General features: G+C 33.8%; 3 protein-coding genes and 1 non-coding gene across 4 annotated transcripts; all 4 read left to right on the forward strand.

The window, feature by feature from the left end:
• The first annotated feature begins 731 nt into the window (after nucleotides 1-731).
• TRNAQ-UUG (transfer RNA glutamine (anticodon UUG)) lies at nucleotides 732-803 on the forward strand. The gene has a single exon. It is a non-coding gene; the product is annotated as a tRNA-Gln (tRNA).
• A 361-nt stretch (nucleotides 804-1,164) lies between these two features.
• Nucleotides 1,165-2,830, forward strand: LOC125860877 (CBS domain-containing protein CBSX5-like). The gene is made up of 2 exons (XM_049540909.1): nucleotides 1,165-1,666; nucleotides 1,850-2,830. The coding sequence occupies exons 1-2, from the start codon at nucleotides 1,314-1,316 to the stop codon at nucleotides 2,694-2,696; spliced, it is 1,200 nt and encodes a 399-aa protein (XP_049396866.1). The 5' UTR covers nucleotides 1,165-1,313; the 3' UTR covers nucleotides 2,697-2,830.
• Nucleotides 2,831-3,966: 1,136 nt separating this feature from the next.
• Nucleotides 3,967-12,077, forward strand: LOC125860304 (altered inheritance rate of mitochondria protein 25). Its single transcript, XM_049540233.1, has 12 exons — nucleotides 3,967-4,099; nucleotides 4,520-5,104; nucleotides 5,961-6,047; nucleotides 7,115-7,156; nucleotides 7,278-7,322; nucleotides 9,090-9,155; nucleotides 9,271-9,327; nucleotides 9,418-9,479; nucleotides 10,280-10,400; nucleotides 10,865-10,936; nucleotides 11,308-11,414; nucleotides 11,565-12,077. Exons 2-12 carry the CDS (start codon nucleotides 4,520-4,522, stop codon nucleotides 11,593-11,595), a joined length of 1,275 nt encoding a protein of 424 aa, XP_049396190.1. The 5' UTR covers nucleotides 3,967-4,099; the 3' UTR covers nucleotides 11,596-12,077.
• LOC125859166 (1,4-dihydroxy-2-naphthoyl-CoA thioesterase 1-like) lies at nucleotides 11,636-17,360 on the forward strand. The gene is made up of 5 exons (XM_049538874.1): nucleotides 11,636-11,643; nucleotides 11,699-11,843; nucleotides 12,059-12,130; nucleotides 12,254-12,342; nucleotides 17,012-17,360. Exons 1-5 carry the CDS (start codon nucleotides 11,636-11,638, stop codon nucleotides 17,358-17,360), a joined length of 663 nt encoding a protein of 220 aa, XP_049394831.1.
• The last annotated feature ends 266 nt before the right edge of the window (nucleotides 17,361-17,626 follow it).

Raw genomic sequence — 17,626 nt, forward strand, 5'->3', positions numbered from 1 at the left:
GGTATGCTTTGATTGAACATTTTTTGTGCCTTTTTACATAACTACAAAAGGAAAACACGAACTTTGATTGACATTCTGTTAATATTATGAAAAGTCCATCGAAAATATTTCCAACGGCCAAATTAATTTTAAAGTCATGTTCTGCTACAATATGTGAACTGAATTATGGTCGACGATAATAATTGCCATGAAAAAAAGCCCAAAAAGACAAAAGCATTGCACTTCACCAAGGATTCTCTGAATTTAGAAGGGTTTAGGAAGCATTACAAAATAGATAGACATGAAAATGTTTGTTAAAAAAATTGTCAATAAGGACGACAAGAAACGTCATTCGGGTACGCAGGGTAAACTCCGCTAGAGGTGAGCGCTGGGTAAACCCCCCAGCGTGCCACTAGAAGGCATTGAGGGGGGATCGATCCCGGGTCATCCGTGTGGATAATCATCCTCCAAACCAACTGAGTCATCCAGAAGGACATGTCCTCTTTTTATTTCAGGTATATTTAGAGAAAAAAAGATAGTTCGGTATACAAAACATCTTATATTAGTAGGGTCCGAAAAAGGATATCACTTCGAAGGGTGTCGTATAAACAAGCTACCTTAATGCAAGTATTAGTGACTGCTTTTATGATTCAACTCGTAAAAGCAGACTATTTTTTTTTTGCAGTTAGTGAGAAGTTTTTCAATTAATAATCAAAGAATATGATAAATGTTTGGAAGCAAACAGGACATCCGGTTCTATGGTGTAGTGGTTAGCACTCTGGACTTTGAATCCAGCGACCTGGGTTCGACTCCCGGTAGGACCTTTTTTGTCATTTTCTCTTTTTTTTTTGTTGGTTTTCCACTCGGTGTCCGGAGCCTATATTGGAGCTCCGATTAAATACGGATCGCACATTGTAGAGCCCGTTCGGGGGTGACGCTCCCAAACTCGAACCTGAGATCTTTGGTTAATGGTGAAGCACTTCCACCAGTACACCACGACCCATGTTGGTATCTTTTTTGTCATTTTCTTATTGTTTCCAAATCAAACTTGTTTAACCACTTGTATCCTCCCGGGCCCCACAATCTGTGTCAAAAAACTCATCCCTCTTACCGGTTATTCCGGTAATCTCCCGCCTATAAATATCTCAATTTTCCTCCATTTTTCCTCAGTCGTCATCCCCTGAGACGGCCACCAGATCTTCTCACACGGCGTTTTCCGGCAACTCAAAATTCTCCATTTTTGCCTCGCCGTCTACGCCTACGCCTACGCCTATTTCTCTTTGTTTTTTGCATTTATATTATTAATACTAACTATCTCGGTGATTATCATTTGCATGGCAGTACGTTTTTTGAATCGGGATGTATCAGATTTATGCCTTGGTAAGCCGGCGTTAAGGTCAATTCCGGAGAATGCCACGGTAGCAGAGGCGTTATTGTTGTTGAAGAGATCCGGCGAGACTCATGTAAGCGTATGGAATTGCGATCATTCTTCTTCGGTTCTAGAAAAAGTTAAAGCAGATGATGATGATGGATGTCATTGCGTTGGGAAGATATCTATGGTGGATGTGATTTGCTTTCTCTCTAAACAAGAGAATTTGATTGATTCTTCCAAGGCATTTGAAGTTCCGATATCGAAGCTTTTGCCTAAAGAAGATTCAATTGTGAGGCATTTGGAGCCCAATTCAAGGTTTGTGTTGCTCTTCTATTGAATTTTGTTATCTTAATAATACTTGCAGCAGAAATTTTTGCCCAATTGTCCTTTTCCTGGATCATTTTTCTTAGTTTTCAATGGATCTATTGCTGGTAGATTGATGTTACTGATGTTTGTTGTTATTGGTAGTCTTCTGAAATTACATTTCTGTTTGTTCAGCTTGCTCGAAGCTATAGATTACATGATTGAAGGTACCCAAAACGCGGTCATACCAATTTACAACTATGCAAGCACAGATTCAAGGAGAAAATCATCCTCTCCGAGATCTACACATCATAATGGAGTTGAATATTGTTGGCTAACACAAGAAGATGTTGCACGTTTCCTTCTCAATTCCATTGGAGTCTTCTCTCCTATGCCCACGTTTTCGATTGAATCCCTCAACATCATAGATCACAACATTATGACTGTTGGCTACCACGATCCTGCAATATCTGCTTTGGATTCCATTACTCTAGCAAATATTGAACAAACCGCGTTGGCAGTTGTGGATAATGACAATAAACTAATTGGGGAAATCTCTGCTTCCACTCTTGCATACTGTGATGAAGATGTTGCAGCAGCAATCACGACTCTTTCAGCCGGTGATCTCATGGCATACATAGACTATGGTGGTCCTCCAGAGGACTTGGTTGGATTGGTAAAAATGAGGTTGCAAGAGAAAAAACTTGGCCTGATGACCAAACTGATGGAGGAAGAATTTTCAGTGTCGTCTTCATCATCTTCAGCTTGCAGTTGTTCTTCTGACGATGAATCTGGGTCAAGTAGAAATGGATCAGGACGATATTCCTCATCAAGAAGGTCAGAGGCGATCACATGTTACCCCGGGAGTTCATTGGCAGCTGTGCTAATTCAAGCACTTGCACATCGTGCTAGTTCCGTTTGGGTCATTGATGAGGATCACAATTTGGTTGGAGCTGTATCATTTAAAGGAATTTTGAAAGTTTTTCGGAGTATTGCTAATGCAAGGCTTAAACCTGAGACACAGAATTTATCAACCCAATAATAATAAGACCACTTTGTATCCATCCATATATTAGTAGATTATACTGCAGACTATATGTTATGAATTTTACATGATTGAACAAAAGACCTTTTTGATGGTGATTTATAAAAACCGTGTGTTTTGATTTTTTGAAACTCGTTTTTTGTGTTTAAATTCTATGGTTTGAGTTGAATTTTTTTCTTTCAACCGAGATCTATCAGAAACAACCTCTCTCTCCATGCACTCTAACTTCTTCAAATTACAAATGCAATAAAACATGCACAAGACTCATTCATCATTTTCAAGTATTCACATACTAAGTGAGATGATATATAATTTCTACAACTTATTTAAAATTTCTACATAAATTTCTACAACTTATTTAAAATAACAAGTTTTAAAAATCAATTTCTACATAAATTTCTACAACTTATTTAAAATAACAAGTTTTAAAAATCAATTTTTCTTTCCTTCTTAAATTTCGAAGTAAAGAAATTATCTTGGTTGGAACATAGTGTGTTCGAACTTTATCACTATGAAATCAAGAATTGAAGAGCTTNTGAACATAAGGCCTTTTTGATGGTGATTTATAAAAACCTTGTGTTTGGATTTTTTGAAACTCATTCTTTGTGTTTAAACTCTATGGTTTGAGTTGAGTTTTTTTCTGTCAGCCGAGGTCTATCAGAAACAATCTTTCTATCTGTGGAGTAGTGGTAAGGTCTGGTGCACTCTAACTTCTTCAAATTACAAATGCAATAAAACGTGCACAAGACTCATTCATCATTTTCAAGTATTCACATACTAGATATATAATTATAACTACATAAATTTCTACAACTTGTTTAAAATAACAAGTTTTAAAAATCAATTTTTCTTTCCTTCTTAAATTTCGAAGTAAAGAAATTATCTTGGTTGGAACATAGTGTGTTCGAACTTTATCACTATGAAATCAAGAATTGAAGAGCTTAGAACGTTGTAGTTGGAAATTTGTTTTACTTGACACGAAATTTAAGAAAGTAAATAAGATTTTTAAATCTTGTGCTCTTAAATTAAAGATGTGTTAAATGTATTGAAATTTTCTTTAATTTTATGATATTAAATATGTCATATGAAAAGTTAAAATTACAAAATTATTAAAAAAAGAGACCTTTTTTTAAATGGACTAAAAAGAAAATGACTCTAAAATTCGCCAACAAAAACAGGGATAAAAGTGTAAATGACCCTAACTTGGCCATCTTTGCACTTCTCCCGCTAAACAGTCTCGGGCACCAAACCCGACCCGACCCGACAACATTCATTCTCCATTTTTACTTTCTGGTAACTTCGAAGAACAAATTCTCACTGTACTTCCCTTAACGCCATTGAAGTACCAGCAAATTCTTCTGTAGATCAACATTTTTGATATTCTTCTCCGTTATGCTAAGGTGAGAATAATTCAATTGAAGTGTTTATGAATTTGTGCGTTTTTGATTGTGTGATTGGTTGAAAAACCCCGTGTTTAGATATTTTTGGAATTCATTCTTTTGTATTTGTTTGTTTTGCTAATGACTTGTTTAAAGCTTTACAGTTTGAGTTTAAGTTTCAATTTCATGAATATGCTATAGAGGCGAAACCAGAATTTGAAGTTTATGTGTTCCGGTTTTATTCCTTTAGAATTACTGGGTTTTAAATTAGTAATTTCTTAATACGTATATAAGGTTTGGAATCAAATTTAGACTGATGAGCTAGCTCCGTCCCTGATTACGAGTTATGAGTAATTGATTTTTGCTATGTTGTTTACTACTTAAGAATGTGTATTCAATATAGATTGATAATGTATTTGACTAAGATTATTTTATCGATAGATGAGCTGGAGAATGAGTTTTCGTTGTTTAGCTAGACAATACAAGTGCAGATCATCGGAAAGTTTGGGGACAAATGAGCATTGGAATGGGATGTTTGTTGTTAAAAACAGTTCTTCTGTCCAATCACAGTTACAAAGAAGATACCTATCATCTTCGCTTAATCAAACTGGAAATCTTTCTAGAGAATTGGCCTTTGAAGGAAATATGCTAGGGAGGGATAAGCTGCCTGGATTTGTTACTGGCATTGCCCAAGGGGCAGGACCAGGTGCAATTGTTGTATCTCGACAATATGGGAAGAGGTCGGGAGGTGGTCCTGATTTGAACAGGGATTTTTTTGTGCAGCTTTGGCTTGCTGACAAAAAGAAACAAAGATCTGGAAGAAAACAGAAAAGAAAATTGAGAAATACTGTAGACCAGAGAGGAACAACAGGTTTTGACACATTTTTCCAAGTTCGGTTTAGAAAAATGTTCTCAGGTGCCTCCATTCCAGAAGAGACACCTCACAAGAAAGTCAAGCCAGTTCTCAAGCAACCACCTATAAGCCAATCTGTGACAGGTATTTTGGAGCCAACATCAGTTGAGGAGGTAGAGTTGTCAAACCCTTCTAGCATTCATAACCAAAAGAAATGTAGAATTTTATGTTCAACATATATGCCCCCTAACATGAAACTGAATTCCCAAGTTATAGCTTTAATTGGTCTCCTATCTGCAAAATGGCCAATCGCTTCTGTCTTTGTTGCTTCTTTTAATTTGAATAGGTGTGCTCAGGATCTGACTAGGTTGTTTACTTCCTAATTGATGGCTCTAATGAGTAATGTGTCTAATATTGCTCATGCATTATAAAAAGTGTTTGCTCTGCAACTGGTTTTGCATTTACTTTACGGGAGATCTTTGACTCTACTCAGTGCTCTAGTCACCTTGCTCCCTTTAGAGGGACAGAATCTCTAAATCCTCTTATTTTCAGCTCATCGATTATATATTTAAAATGTTATTTTCTTGCTTAAGGAACTATGTATCTGTTCGCTTTGTCAAAGAGTTCTGAATTACTAATCATTTTAAAGTCAGTTTGGTTATTGCTTAAGTTCTTCATCTCAAATACTGGCATCCCTGGCTGTTAAGAGTAGCACTAAAGGCTTTGCTGAGCCAAAGTCATACTTCCATCAACTACCCTGGGCATATTTTAAGTTACTTTGTCTAGGGTACAATACAGAGTCACTCTATATTTTCCTTTACAGACGTGGCTGGACGTCTCTTTTGTAGTTCATGAACTCTTTATTTTAGGCTGAAAAATTTCATTGTAATTTGTTACCTTTCCTGCTTAAACATGTACTTATATATTGCTATTGTTGTCAATCAGAAAATGTATAATTGTTGCCTTTGTTTCTGTTAAGAGTTGGAATGTATAAAAAGCACCGAAATTCCAATATCTTTCTTCTTTCAGGCCATGGTTGCACCTCTTCTTGCAAGATCTAACTTGCTGATAACAAGAGATATTGAGTGGGCTAATCTTATGCTTGGTTTTGAGCAAGTAAGTTTGTGGCTTTACTAATTTATTCTTATGAACATCATTATTGGTATTGCAATTATTATTTGTATCTATTTGCTTGGTCAAAGGGTTCTAGATTACTAATCTTTTAAAGTCATTTGGTTGCTGCTCAAGTTCTTCATCTCAAATACTGTCATATGTGGCTGTTGAATGAGCACTAGAGGCTTTGCGGAACCCAAGTCACATTTCCATCAACTACCCTGGGCATATGGAGTGATCAATTAGAAAAATCTGAAGAACCAAAATTAGAAAAAATCGCACCGAACCGAATTTGAAAAAAAAAACGGTTTGGTATTTGGTACACCCTTATGAATAACCGAAAACTGAGGTTCGAAAGAACTGAACACCCACCTCTACGGCTTACATTCGTTCATATGGAATTGGAGCTTAAGTTTAGTGAACTCCCTTATTCAGAAGTCTGATGCAATCATGTTCTCTATATTCTCTATATTTTTGGCCCAACTGTATATTTTATCTTGTGTATTCGCTCACTCTGGGTTTCTCTCTCAACTCAAACCATCAGAGCAGTATTTTTTCTTCAAGCCCATTTCTCTTCCTACTAAACCTACTCTGTTCTCTCCGGGCTCATTATTTTTGTTGAGTTCCTCTGAACTCCTCAACAGTCTACGCTGTTGAGTACCCAAAACACTTGAAGAGAGAAGGAGAACCAAAATATTTACTTCAGTTGTAAACCCTCAAATTTAATTATACTCCCTCTATCCCAATTTATGTGGCATAGTTTATAGTCTATCCCAAAAAGAATGTCATCTTTCCATATTTTGAATCAATTTAAGTTTAAAATCACACAAATGTCTAAGACTTGTTTTAGACCATAAGTTTCAAAAGTCTACCTTTTGTTTCTTAAACTTCATGGACGGTCGAACAGTGCCACACAAATTGGGACAGAAGAACTCTTCTAGAGTTTTATTGTGGTGTTGAGATATTGGGGTTGGATGTCTCTAAACATGTTCTTTTTAATCTACTTTTTCTTTTTCTTTGATATACTTTGACTACAGAGTTTTGTGATTGATTTTCTATATAATTTACAGGAAAACAGATATGCAGTCATGGATGTCTGCTTCCCACAATCGGTAAGTAACCTCTAATGCCTTCTAGTTCTCTCACTGCAGTTTACTGCTTGCATAGACAATTTGATCTAATAAAATTTCCCTCATTGATAAATTAGTTCTTACTTGAATATTGTCTTTCTAGCCTGTAGGTTTCATTCGTGAAAAAAGTAATCTCCTTGCAAGACAGGTACTTCTGGTTCTTCGTTTTGCTATCTACTTTTGATTTGTTTGTCTTATTTAACCTTTTGCTCAAAAGAAGCTTGTATTTCTATTATTGTTTGGGTTCTCGATGAGGCTGTGAAAGAATGTTTTTAGCTTAATAATCCGGCAGTACTGTAGAGTAATTCAGAGGAGAGGCTAATTACGTATATTTATCAACATATATCATGCACGTGGTTTTCACATAACTTTACATCACTGACATGGTCAATCATCATCTTTATTGTAATTTTCTAGTTGATTAATATGCATGCAATGCATCCTTAATCAACTATGCACTTTTTGAACATCACATACCAAGTATCGATGTTGGTTATATGAGATTGAGAAGTCTAAGCTGGATTGGATTGGCTAAGTAGAAGTTTATTGGGAGTAAAACCGGAGGGTGACTCGTGACTGCATGAATTTGGATGACAAAGAATTGGTGTCATCAATTGAATTTCCCCTCAATGGTCAAAGATTGTAGAGGCCGAGTTATTGTTTTAGATGATTAGCATGGTTCAGTGATTTAAATGTAATTTATGTCTAGCTGATTGAATTTGCATTGGGTGCATCTGTAGCGTTATGAACCTATTCCAGCTATCCCTTGGTAACAGGAGAAGAGCATGCATAAAGTGTTGGTCGTTTTGAGAAGTATAACAAGCAAATAATCTATACAGAAATTTATGGAGTTGGCATCAATAAACTGGAGAGTGAGGACTGCAACACTGGAGTAGTGATGGTGATTCTGCCAGTAGAAATCATGTCTGGGTATATGAAAATGCAAGTTGCATCTTGTTGAAGATGAAAACTCGATACTGGAAGTGGCGGCATATTTATAAGTTATACTGAGATCAACAAAAACATGTTCTCATTTATGTAGTTGGTCTTCTTTCATGCTGGTAGAGTGGTTGACTGATCCACAGATGCATATCCACCCTCTTTTGTTGGGAGGTGTTACCAATGTCATTGTCTTATATGTTGTAGAGAATATGATTAACGCCGGAGTAAGTGCTGAAGGCTGCAAAATAGGAGGTGACAGAAACTCTGAATGGGAGAGTGGACCAATAGGAGTTTTGAATACGAAAAATTGATATTGAATGGTGGTGACATATTAGGATAGATATGACACGAGGGTTCTTTTACACTGTTGGTATTTCTCATGTTATTGGCTAGTATAATGCACTCCCCCATATATAATCATGGAGAAAGGTATCTTCACCAAATTAAAATATCCGTTGTGTGGAGAAGGAATATGATCATTAGCTAAAACATCCAATAAAAAGCCACAATGTGATATTTTTCCAGTTCATTTTCTTCACTCCTGTTTGAATATTCTCACAGAATTTTTGAATTAAACTAGTTGCATTTGTCTTTTAGCTTTCTGGGGCAACCTACCATTGTATATGATGTATTTTGTAGATGCAATGAATGATCTGATAAGGAGAATTGCACTCTCTGTAATTATCTTTTGAAGCACAGGCTCAGTGCAGCTTTCATTTGTAAAAAGTTTCTTATTACTTATCCTAAAAAAAGAAAGAAAGAAGAGAAAGCATCGTAGATGAAAGAGAGCTTCAGAGAACCTTGCATTTGCATCAGGTTTCACAAGTGAAGCTGCATCTTGTTTCATTAATTGTCTGCTAACTAATACCATACACTGGCAGCAAGCTGATGCTTTTTTTCTTTTATTAGAGTGCACCGGGACTTTTATAATTTTTATTATCTTTTCACCTAAATGTGTTGTTCTTTGTTGTAGTTTCTTCGTACAAGGCGCCCATTTGTGGCTTACGTAACTGACGGCCTTGGCAATGAGCTCTTTAGGGTACGAAATTTAAAACAGCGTTTTGTATTGTTCATTGAGGTATTCAATTAGCTCTAATTTCAGAATATATGTATACCCAGAATTTATAATTATCTATCTGTACTGATCAAATAAGGTTCGGAGGCCCTTTTGGTGGATCAACAGCTCAATTTATGCAGAGATAAATGGAGAAGTATGCATTTATGCAAGCCATTCCCGTGAATTGTCAATTTTTAGGTCATATGTTCCAGTAGTTTTAAGCTCTCGTTGTAAATGTTTCCAGGAGGTTGGTGTTGTCCACAGAAGATGGCATCTCTGGAGGAGAATTTATGATCTGTACTTGGGGTAATCTCCTTTTTGCAATATTTCCACGTATTCATGTTAGTCACAAATTATCTCTCTATCCCTCAAATCTCTTGTTTCGAGGGGTTGTATGGTTTGAAGATCCAATTAGGTGGAGTCAGTAACATGGATTTACTTAAGGAATTGTGGATTGGTTGAATAACTTTCATGGTTCATTGAATTAGTGCGGATTTAAGTTGGATTAAGGTTTTTAACATGTAAACTGAAGTTAATTGTGTTCCTAAAGCTTAACATATTTTGATCTCACTATCTATAGTGTGAAAGAGGAAAAGTTAAGTTTAGCGAGTATGGGTGGTTTGATAATATCAAGTTCTTGAAATTTGTCACACCTCCTGGATTTTCTATTAAATGGAGAGATGGTCAACAATAAACTTGGAATGTCACTTATGCAACTTGTTTTCCCACCTTCCATTAAGGAAGTCAATTTCCTCATTTTTAAGGAGTTAGTTTTCCTAAGAATATGTTTTCTAAACATTTTGACCAACCAAACATAGGAAAATTGGAAAACATTTACCAAACACACCTTGGTGTAAAAGTGAGCCACAAACACTGAAGCCTTCGATACTCTCTGCAGAAATGTAATGACTTGTGGTTGCTATAGCGTCTAAATATTTCCTAGTTTAGTATCTAAATGACTTGCTGGAAACACTTCTGACTCTTGAAAGCACCCACTTTGATCCGTTTGAAAGCACCCACTTTGATCCGTTGTATCAGATAAACAATGTTGTTCAATGGACTTTAGCTTATTTTATGACTTAGAACATGTTTATCACATGTTGTAGGAATAAGCAGTTTGCTGTTGTTGAAAATCCTGGCTTTTGGAATTGGACATTTACTTTGAAGGACATCGATGGGAAGGTGCTGGCTCAGATAGATCGTGATTGGAGAGGTTTTGGTTTTGAGGTGATTTTCCTTCTTCCTTTTTTTTTTTTCCTCTGGTTGAGGCTGCTAATTATCTCAGGATACATGAAGCAGAATGGTTCACAGTTACAGGAAAAATGCTTTATTACTTAGTCATGAAGTTGATTGTGTCTACTTTCTAAGATAAATTATATTTGTCTTCTTTGGTAGGAGATGCTTTACGGTCAAAATTCTGCATTTCTTGCTGTTTCTTATGTCTCATTTCTCTCACATTGTGGCATGCCAACTATAAATATTATGCGTCTCTTCTGCTGCATTATCACATTTCAGTTCATTACTGACAAAATATTTTTAAACATGGGAGTCTATTGATTTGAAATGATATGTAAGCTCATGGTGGCCCGGAACATATTTCTATGATATCCTTTTTTGGTTCTGTTGAAATAATTCCTCAGTTTTCAGCATTTTTATCACAAAGAACTAATGTTGTGTTGTTTGTGTGACAGATATTCACTGATGCTGGCCAGTATGTGATTCGGTTTGGGAATGCTGATTCCAGTATTTGTCCTGTTACAGGGGTAAAGCAACTCTACTGAATCTAAAGCCTTCACTTATTTTTCCAATCACTCATAAGTGGGAGCACCTGTACTAACATCTTAAACCTTCATTTTTTTTTCCAATTATTCATAAGTGATCCCTCACCTCCTGACCCAACCAAAAAGCAAAATAAAAATTTATTTAAAAAAACTCTCCTATTTTGGTGATGTGATGGTGAGACTGGTGTGGGAAGACTCAAACTTGTTTATTGAACTTTTCTTGAATAGTTTATTGGTTGTTACATGTGAAAGTGTGTTGAGAACATCTTGAGATGAGCTAGAAATGCAAGATGGCATGTATTGCGACCAGTGGCGGATGATTCACAATTGTTTTGGTTTCTTTTTCAATGTAGATTGAAGAGTTGGATGTAGCACGCCCATTAAGCCTATCAGAAAGAGCAGTAGCTGTTGCACTTGCTATATCTCTTGATAATGATTATTTCTCAAGACATGGAGGCTGGTGAGTAATTTGGTACTCGATGAATCCTGCATTTGCATAACAAAATGAACTGTTTTACTATTGAGGAAAGCTGCACATATGCTGGCACGTGTATTTATTTTTTTTGGAGATCTGACATCTAACGTGAAGTCAAATTTGATTTATCCTCAGGGGAATACCGTTATTTTTAGTCGGTGAATGAGATGAAATGTATACTTCACCAGAAGATGTATAGAGCAACAATGTGGGAGTAATCAAGACCCTGTTTTCTCAATATCTCTACAGTATTCTTCATTATGTTTTAGATCATCCTACTGCAAAAAAGTTTCTACTCGATCAGGTATTCACTGGTTCCGCTTTCAAGAATTTGTCGATGTAGTTTGTTGGCCTTCTGGACTTCGCTACACAGCTTATGATGATGATGGTGTTAGGATACGTTTTCACACTGGAGTAAGCTCCCACCCTTTAGTGTTTTGATGGGCACGTTATGTGATATCGAGACATTTTAGCTAAAAGCTTTGACTTGCTGTTTACACCCTTGAACTTTATTGCTTTCTCTACTGAGAATCGACATGAAATGTTACGCTATGCCAGTATCGGTTTGAAATGTATACTGGCTGAAAATTTTTAGCCCTTCCTGAACAAGTTGGAATGACACATTAAAGGTATCTCGTGTAGCAGCATGTTGCACTTCTTATGAGCTGAATTTTGTTGCCTTCTCCTCCTGTGCCATTTTGGTTTGCGAATTAATGCCTCAATCCATGAAAGAATCGTAGTTCGATTCACTCCCATTCTCTCTTAAATAAACAAAGCTCGCCCTGGGACGGGACTTCCCCTGTTTTTCTATTCCCCATTCCCAGCATGCAGAGGATCCGTTGAGAGTTTGTCTCAGTGGAGAACTATATGATCTTTTCCCTTATTGTATCCATATTTTACATTCCATTGTTTCGTATGTATGAAACGATATTGTTCTATTTCAATGAAATAGTGCCAAATAAAGTGAAACAATAATTTTTGTTATGTCACAGAGACAGGGGTTGTGTGTGTCACATCGTCATGTCTCGATCCAACTAGCAAAGTCGCAATCTGTAGCGGAATCAGAATATGAAAAAATAAAAGGAATTTAACATCTACTATAAATATATATTTTTTAAAATAATTTTAATTTTATATATACATCGCAATTTTTGAATTAAGATGATTGCACCATGATCAATTTTAACTTTGAAGAATATATCAATTCGAAAGGTAAGATTCAAAGTAGAGTGTAATGTAATTTTTTAATTAAAATTATATCAAATATACTAAGATATCTTTTAATTTTGTGGTTTTAAGTATGTCATATGAAAAATTGATATTAAAGAGTTGCTAAAATAGAAACCCTACATTTTTAAAAAATAAATTAATAAAAAAGTAAGACAAACAGATTGAAACAAAGAGTATAATAAGGGAAAAACAAAATGTGAAAAAAATGAAATAACTATGAAACAACACCAAAATGATTACGTAAAATTGGACTCTTTGTCTACGTAAGTCATAACTAAATATTTAACACTACAATACAATGAATTTTAAGTAATAGTAACTAATAAGAATACAATATTTAAACTTATAAGACAATACAATATCATAGGCAACAACAAGATAATAAGATCTCGTGTGCTCTTATAATTTAAATAAAATAAAATAATCTTTTCAAATCTCTTCGGTATAAAATAATAAATTTTATATCGAAGTATGAAGGATGGATATTTCCCATCTATTCTTTAACTTGGCGTGAAGGATAATATCAAATAGTTCTGGGATTAAATTATAGTGCCACTTAATTTGTTGTTTGGTTGGCAAGTCCGAGATAACTTATTCCAGGACCGGGATAAGTTATTCCTCCCCTTGGGTTATCCTGGGATAAAATAAGTAAATGACAAAAATGCCTCTTTAAACCCTTTTTATATATCACTTTTTAAATTCATGAAGGGCATTTTTATAAAGAAATAAATTATTCTTAAAATTTATTATTTTGAATACAACAAACCAAACATTTAATAAAAAATAATTTTATCATAACTTATCTCATTATAACTAATCCCGTCATAATTTATCTCATCATAACTTAAATTCAAACCAAACTTTAATTATTTGTTCGTGACATTCTTATAGCAATCCTGCATTTAAGTGCAGTAGATAGTCAATGTACTAGTATTATTCATTTTTATAAATTTTTTGTAACAGTTTTACTTGGTTCTTTTGTCAAGAATGTTAGTTGACAAAAAAAAAGAGTTAATTATCAGATTGCCTCTTTTCAAGGAAATTTTTTTTATTTACCTATCTAAATTAAATTATCACATTTTCTTTGAGTTTTATATTTCAACTTTATCTCTTTCATGGTTTGAAACATACTTTGACGCTGAATTGATTTACACATGTCTGTTGCTGAATGAAAATAAATATGTAATATTGAGGTATGTTTTAATATAAAGGGAGTGATGATATGAATAGATAAAGAGAACAATGAATAGTTGCGGAAGAAACTCGCAAACTTCACACACCTTAATGTTGGAGTTGGCCTATACACGTGTGGTATTGATTGGAAGTAAATATTTGATCAATTCACTATCAAGGTGTGTATTAATACAAAGAAAGTGATAGGTTAGATTGATTACAAAAATAAAGGATAGTTGATATGTAAAATTCGTGAAACAAAAAATAGATATTTTAAATATGTTTTTGACGTGAACTTTATATACTATACAGTAAAATCTCACTAAATTAATATAGGTGGGATCGTGAAATATTATTATTGTAGAGGTATTATTTAATCGATAAATTAATATTTATTAATTTAAAGAGTGTTTTGAGATTCAATGAAGATTAATTTTGACTACGTCAAAATCAGTGCATCTTACTAATTTATGTATCATATTTATTAAATTTACATAAAAATAAGTTTATGATGCAGTTCAAAAAACACATATCATATTTAGAACAATGTTACATGTTCATAGGTTCATAGCTTAGAAGAAATTGTGGATACTATCGGAAAAAACAATGTTGATGGTGAAATTGAATTTGATACGATACCTTTGAAACCAATTACGCATAAGGAAACACTTAGCATCTAAAACTCTAGTCAAAATTTTATGGTGTAGTTCGAAAAGATAACACCGGAACTTTTAGATGCAATAAGAAAAGTTAGAGATGAGTTTCAACTAGATTTAAATTTTTACAAAAAAAATAGAATCATATTTCACTAAATTTTCTTAGACATATTTGTAATTAAAAGGATTAATATTAATTTATACTATTAACGGGACTATATATCTATGTGTGTGTGCGCGCTCTTCTAAAAATATATTATCTTAGCGATGATTTTCTCCATTGACCCGAATTGGGACCTGAAGAAAATATTACTCCCTCTATCCCTAATTACTTGTCCACTTTTCTTTTTATAGTTATCCCTAATTACTTGTCCATTTTGACAAATCAAGAAAAGACAGATTCTTTTTACCTATTATACCCTCAATTAAAGGACTAATTATTTTGAAAAATGTAGAACTTCTGAAAATATATTATCTTATCGAAATTGATGATTTTCTCCATTGACCCGAATTGGGACCTGAAGAAAGTCCCTAATTACTTGTCCATTTTTTCTTTTATAGTTGTCCCTAATTACTTGTTCATTTTGACAAATCAAGAAAAGACAAATTCTTTTTATCTATTATACCCTCAATTAAAGGACTACTTATTTTGAAAAATGTAGAACTTTTCATCCACTTCATAATTAATAGGGATAAAATGATAAACTCACTATGTCATTAATTATTTTCTTAATAGATGTGTTAATTTAAAAGTGAACAAGTAATTAGGGACATGTATATCTTAAAGAGCTTATTAATTTATCTAGTATTACTTTAATGAGGTTTTAATGGTAAAAAAGTCTTTGAAAGTTTTTGGATTAGTGGATAAGTTTAAAGTCAGTTACAGCTTGAAAAATGCATGATTTAATGTTAAAGCTTAACTTTCTAAGACATTAAATTATACAACCACCAAGAATTGCGGTGGGATATTCGAATTAATTGGATTTTAAAGTGGGTATTAATAAATAGAGTATTTAGAAATCAAAAAGCAATATTGAACAATATTTATCACCAGTGTTTTAAAAGGCGAGACGTGAGGCGAGGCGAGTCATTTTATACGGTATGGGGCGAGGCGTAATCTCCAAGATACGGGGCGTAAGTCCCATGAATCTATCACGAAAAAGTAATTTACACAATCGTGTCGATTAAAAAATAACTACAAATAACTAATATATTTTGAGATAAACCTATTAGATACAAGGGCGGAACCACATGAGTTAATGAGTGCAATCCGATTTCGAACCCCCTTCGATGAAAACTTCGAAACTCGTATGTTTAATGTTATTTTTTAGTATATATATATTGTCTCTTAAATGCATATATATAATAAATATTGTCTTATCGAATTCTTCGTGTGTTTATTTTTTTACATTTTGAATTATTTTAACAAGAATATCGACTCTGCCATTGATTTAAAATTGAATAACAATATGCCTATAAATGTTATTTACCTAGTTTACTTGAGAGTTGAGCCAATAATCTATCGAAGAAATTCTAACCTTCACAAGAAAGGAATAAGATTACGTATACATTATCAAAGTTTAATTACACCGACCAAAAGAAATTAGAGTTCAATTTTTATATATTGATAACGTAAGCAACCTTTGCCACTAGCAATTTAATAGCTTTTTATTAAATATGATGAATTGATAAATCAGGGAAAGAAATAAATGTGTGACTATATATATATGCTCTGATTGTATAAGTTAATATTCTATTTTTAGGAACTTTAAATGTATCACCTAAAAGTGGCCAACCACCAAGCAAAATATGTACTACATACAATTTTACATTATCATAATCACCATAGTATATATTCGTTTTTATTTTACATTTTTTTAGAAAAATAATAATTAAGTATTTATTTTATTAAATTATCTTTATTAATGATAATTTAACAATTTAAATCGATCGGCCTCCACTTTGTCTTGATTTTTGAATTTTTTTTTCTGTTAATCTAATTTCTTCCGTCTCTCAAAATTAACGAAATCGTATAAAAACATTCACATGCTATCTATTATCCATCGACAAATAATACTTCAATTAGTTTGGACAATGGTTACATAATAATAAAAAGGATAAACACATGAGATTAATTTTCTTAATTTGCTAAAGTTGACTAGTAAAACAAAATAATATGTATTCTTATCCTTTTATTCTATCTTTATCCATTTTTTCAGAAAAGAAGTAATAAAATATACACGTGTAAACTGACTCAGACATTATTATCTTAAAAAAAAAATGGTACCAACCACAAAACAAAAACATAATTACATCATCAAGTTCCTTAATTATTAAAAAAAAAATCTCTTTTTATCCCTTTTTTTTTTTGTAAAAGTAGAAAACAAATCCAAAAAACCAATAAATAAATTTCTATATAAACTCATTTTTGGTTCCAATCCCCCCACATCATTTCCAAGAATTCAAGAGAAAATTAAAGGAAGCAAAAAAAAAAAAAGGATAAAAAGAGAGAAAAAAATGGAGCTATCCTTTTGAGGTGTTGCATGGTGGAGTCTCAGCTCTAGTAGCCGAGTCTCTGGCTTGCATGGGCGCCCACGTGGCGTCCGGATTTGGAAGGGTGGCTGGAGTCCACCTCAGCATCCACCACCTAAAAAGTGCAAATCTTGGTGAAATTGTATATGCTGAGGCTAAACCTCTCAATGTTGGAAAATCAATTCATGTTTGGGAAGTGAATTTGTGGAAAAAAAATTCTTTAAATTTAGGGGAAAGAATTTTGATTTCTTCATCAAGAGTTACTATCAAGACAAACATGCCTATACCAAAAAATGTCAAAGATACTGCTGTGAATATCAAGAAGTATGCCAAGTTATAATTAGGTCTGGATATCGAGTCGAGTTCAATCGAGCTTGTTATAGAGTTGTGTTGATTTGATCGAGTGGAATCAAATTCAATTAAGCTTGCAATTGAGTTGGAGTCAATTCGAGTTTGTAATAGAGTTTATGTTTAATCTACCTAGTCGATTCGAATTCAATCAAGTTTGTTAATGAGTTGAGTCGAGTACACTTTGCTTGTTGTGAATTCGATCAAAACTTTTAGTGCTTATTTGGTTATTTCAAAATTATGTAATTATCCGCTCAA

Source organism: Solanum stenotomum, chromosome 3 (genome assembly GCF_019186545.1).
Source record: "Solanum stenotomum isolate F172 chromosome 3, ASM1918654v1, whole genome shotgun sequence".
Lineage (NCBI taxonomy): Eukaryota > Viridiplantae > Streptophyta > Magnoliopsida > Solanales > Solanaceae > Solanum > Solanum stenotomum.

Coding starts and splice junctions, on each gene's coding strand:
- LOC125860877 (XM_049540909.1), top strand. CDS start 1,314: ATGGCAGTACGTTTTTTGAATCGGGATGTATCAGATTTATGCCTTGGT. Junction 1,667..1,849: donor CATTTGGAGCCCAATTCAAG/GTTTGTGTTGCT, acceptor CTGTTTGTTCAG/CTTGCTCGAAGCTATAGATT.
- LOC125860304 (XM_049540233.1), top strand. CDS start 4,520: ATGAGCTGGAGAATGAGTTTTCGTTGTTTAGCTAGACAATACAAGTGC. Junction 9,328..9,417: donor ATGCAGAGATAAATGGAGAA/GTATGCATTTAT, acceptor AAATGTTTCCAG/GAGGTTGGTGTTGTCCACAG. Junction 10,401..10,864: donor GGAGAGGTTTTGGTTTTGAG/GTGATTTTCCTT, acceptor TTTGTGTGACAG/ATATTCACTGATGCTGGCCA.
- LOC125859166 (XM_049538874.1), top strand. Junction 11,844..12,058: donor GGATACGTTTTCACACTGGA/GTAAGCTCCCAC, acceptor GACACATTAAAG/GTATCTCGTGTAGCAGCATG. Junction 12,131..12,253: donor TCTCCTCCTGTGCCATTTTG/GTTTGCGAATTA, acceptor CCCCATTCCCAG/CATGCAGAGGATCCGTTGAG.